This window comes from Fukomys damarensis, unplaced genomic scaffold (assembly GCF_012274545.1).
Source record: "Fukomys damarensis isolate Sample0158 unplaced genomic scaffold, DMR_v1.0_HiC HiC_scaffold_29535, whole genome shotgun sequence".
Taxonomy (NCBI): Eukaryota; Metazoa; Chordata; class Mammalia; order Rodentia; family Bathyergidae; genus Fukomys; species Fukomys damarensis.
The window spans coordinates 1-1,147 of NW_022930447.1; the positions used below are offsets into that span (position 1 = coordinate 1).

The following is a 1,147-nucleotide window of genomic DNA, read 5'->3' on the forward strand; positions in this document are numbered from 1 at the left end:
CTGTAATCCCAGCACTCGGGAGGCTGAGGCAGGAGGATCGCTGTGAGTTGGAGACCAGCCTGGTCTACATAGTTCCAGGTCAGTCTCAACTACATGGTGAGACTCTGTCTCAGAAACCAAACAAAACAAAACAACCAAAGCCAAAAACCAAACAAAAGAAACAAAAGAACACGTAGTGGGGTCTGTTTTGCATCCTAATCACCCTGCGGTCTGTTTTTTCTCCTATTTCTTGTTTTTACCCTTTAGATCCCATGTGGCCGAGAGTATGACAAGGTCTGGCTAGTGAATTTAATCCAGAGCCATTGCGGTGTCTCCTTCAGCCCGGTTGATGTAAGAGAGGACGGTGAAGCCAGATGAGTGGGCAGAGGGGAGGAGGGGAGGTGTGGCTCGGCGGGGACCCTTGGCATCTGACACCACTGCTTCTTCCTTCTCTGCCTGTAGTTCCACTACATCAACAGCCGGGCCTTCTTCTTCGTCCAGGATGCGAGCGTTGCCTCCAAAATAAAGGATGTCAGGAACCAGATTTATGATGAGAGGAGGCACAGGGTGTGTGCTGCTGGGTCATCCCTGGCACCGAGTCCTGGGGCTGGTGGGCAGGCCAGGGGCTGATGGCTGGTCACTGTCTGCGAGATCAGAGGTCCTCTCCTCCCCACAGATAGCTATCTTTGTCCAGCCTTCGATTGTACCCTACTCTGTGCAGAATAAGTTCACGCCAGAACAAATGGAGCACCTAAAGGTAATGCAGAGCCAAAGCCTGTCGTGTACCCACTTCCCCCACACAACTCTTCTTCCTGCAGCCCCTGAGGTTCTTGTCACTGCCACCCTCACAGCCTCAGAGCCGCTCTCGCTCCCCCAACCCCGTCCCTCTCTCCCTCCCTCTCTCTCTGTCTCTGCAGGCGAACATGTGTAAACGATATGATGTCTCCCAGCAAGCTCTCAACCTTCAGCAGCTCCGCTATGACCCAGGTATGGCTGACCCACAGTAACTCTAGGCCAGGTGAGAGCAGAGGGTTCTGGCTGGGAGGAAGACTGCGCAGTGGAAGGCAGCTTGCGCAGCGTCTGTACAGACACTGGTCTGGCCAGGGCCCTTTGAGCCTCTTCAATCGCCTCTCTCTCTCTGTCTCTCTCTCTCTCTGTCTCTCTCTCT

The 1,147-nt window shown here is 54.1% G+C and overlaps 1 protein-coding gene across 1 annotated transcript; it reads left to right on the plus strand.

The window, feature by feature from the left end:
* Positions 1-246: 246 nt before the first annotated feature.
* On the plus strand, positions 247-1,069 carry LOC104858660 (nuclear RNA export factor 5; the record flags this gene model as incomplete). The annotated part of the gene is made up of 4 exons (XM_010618973.2): positions 247-330; positions 442-546; positions 656-736; positions 897-1,069. Coding segments are annotated over 4 exons (360 nt in total), but the record flags the coding sequence as incomplete, so codon positions are not given.
* Between the last annotated feature and the right edge of the window lie 78 nt (positions 1,070-1,147).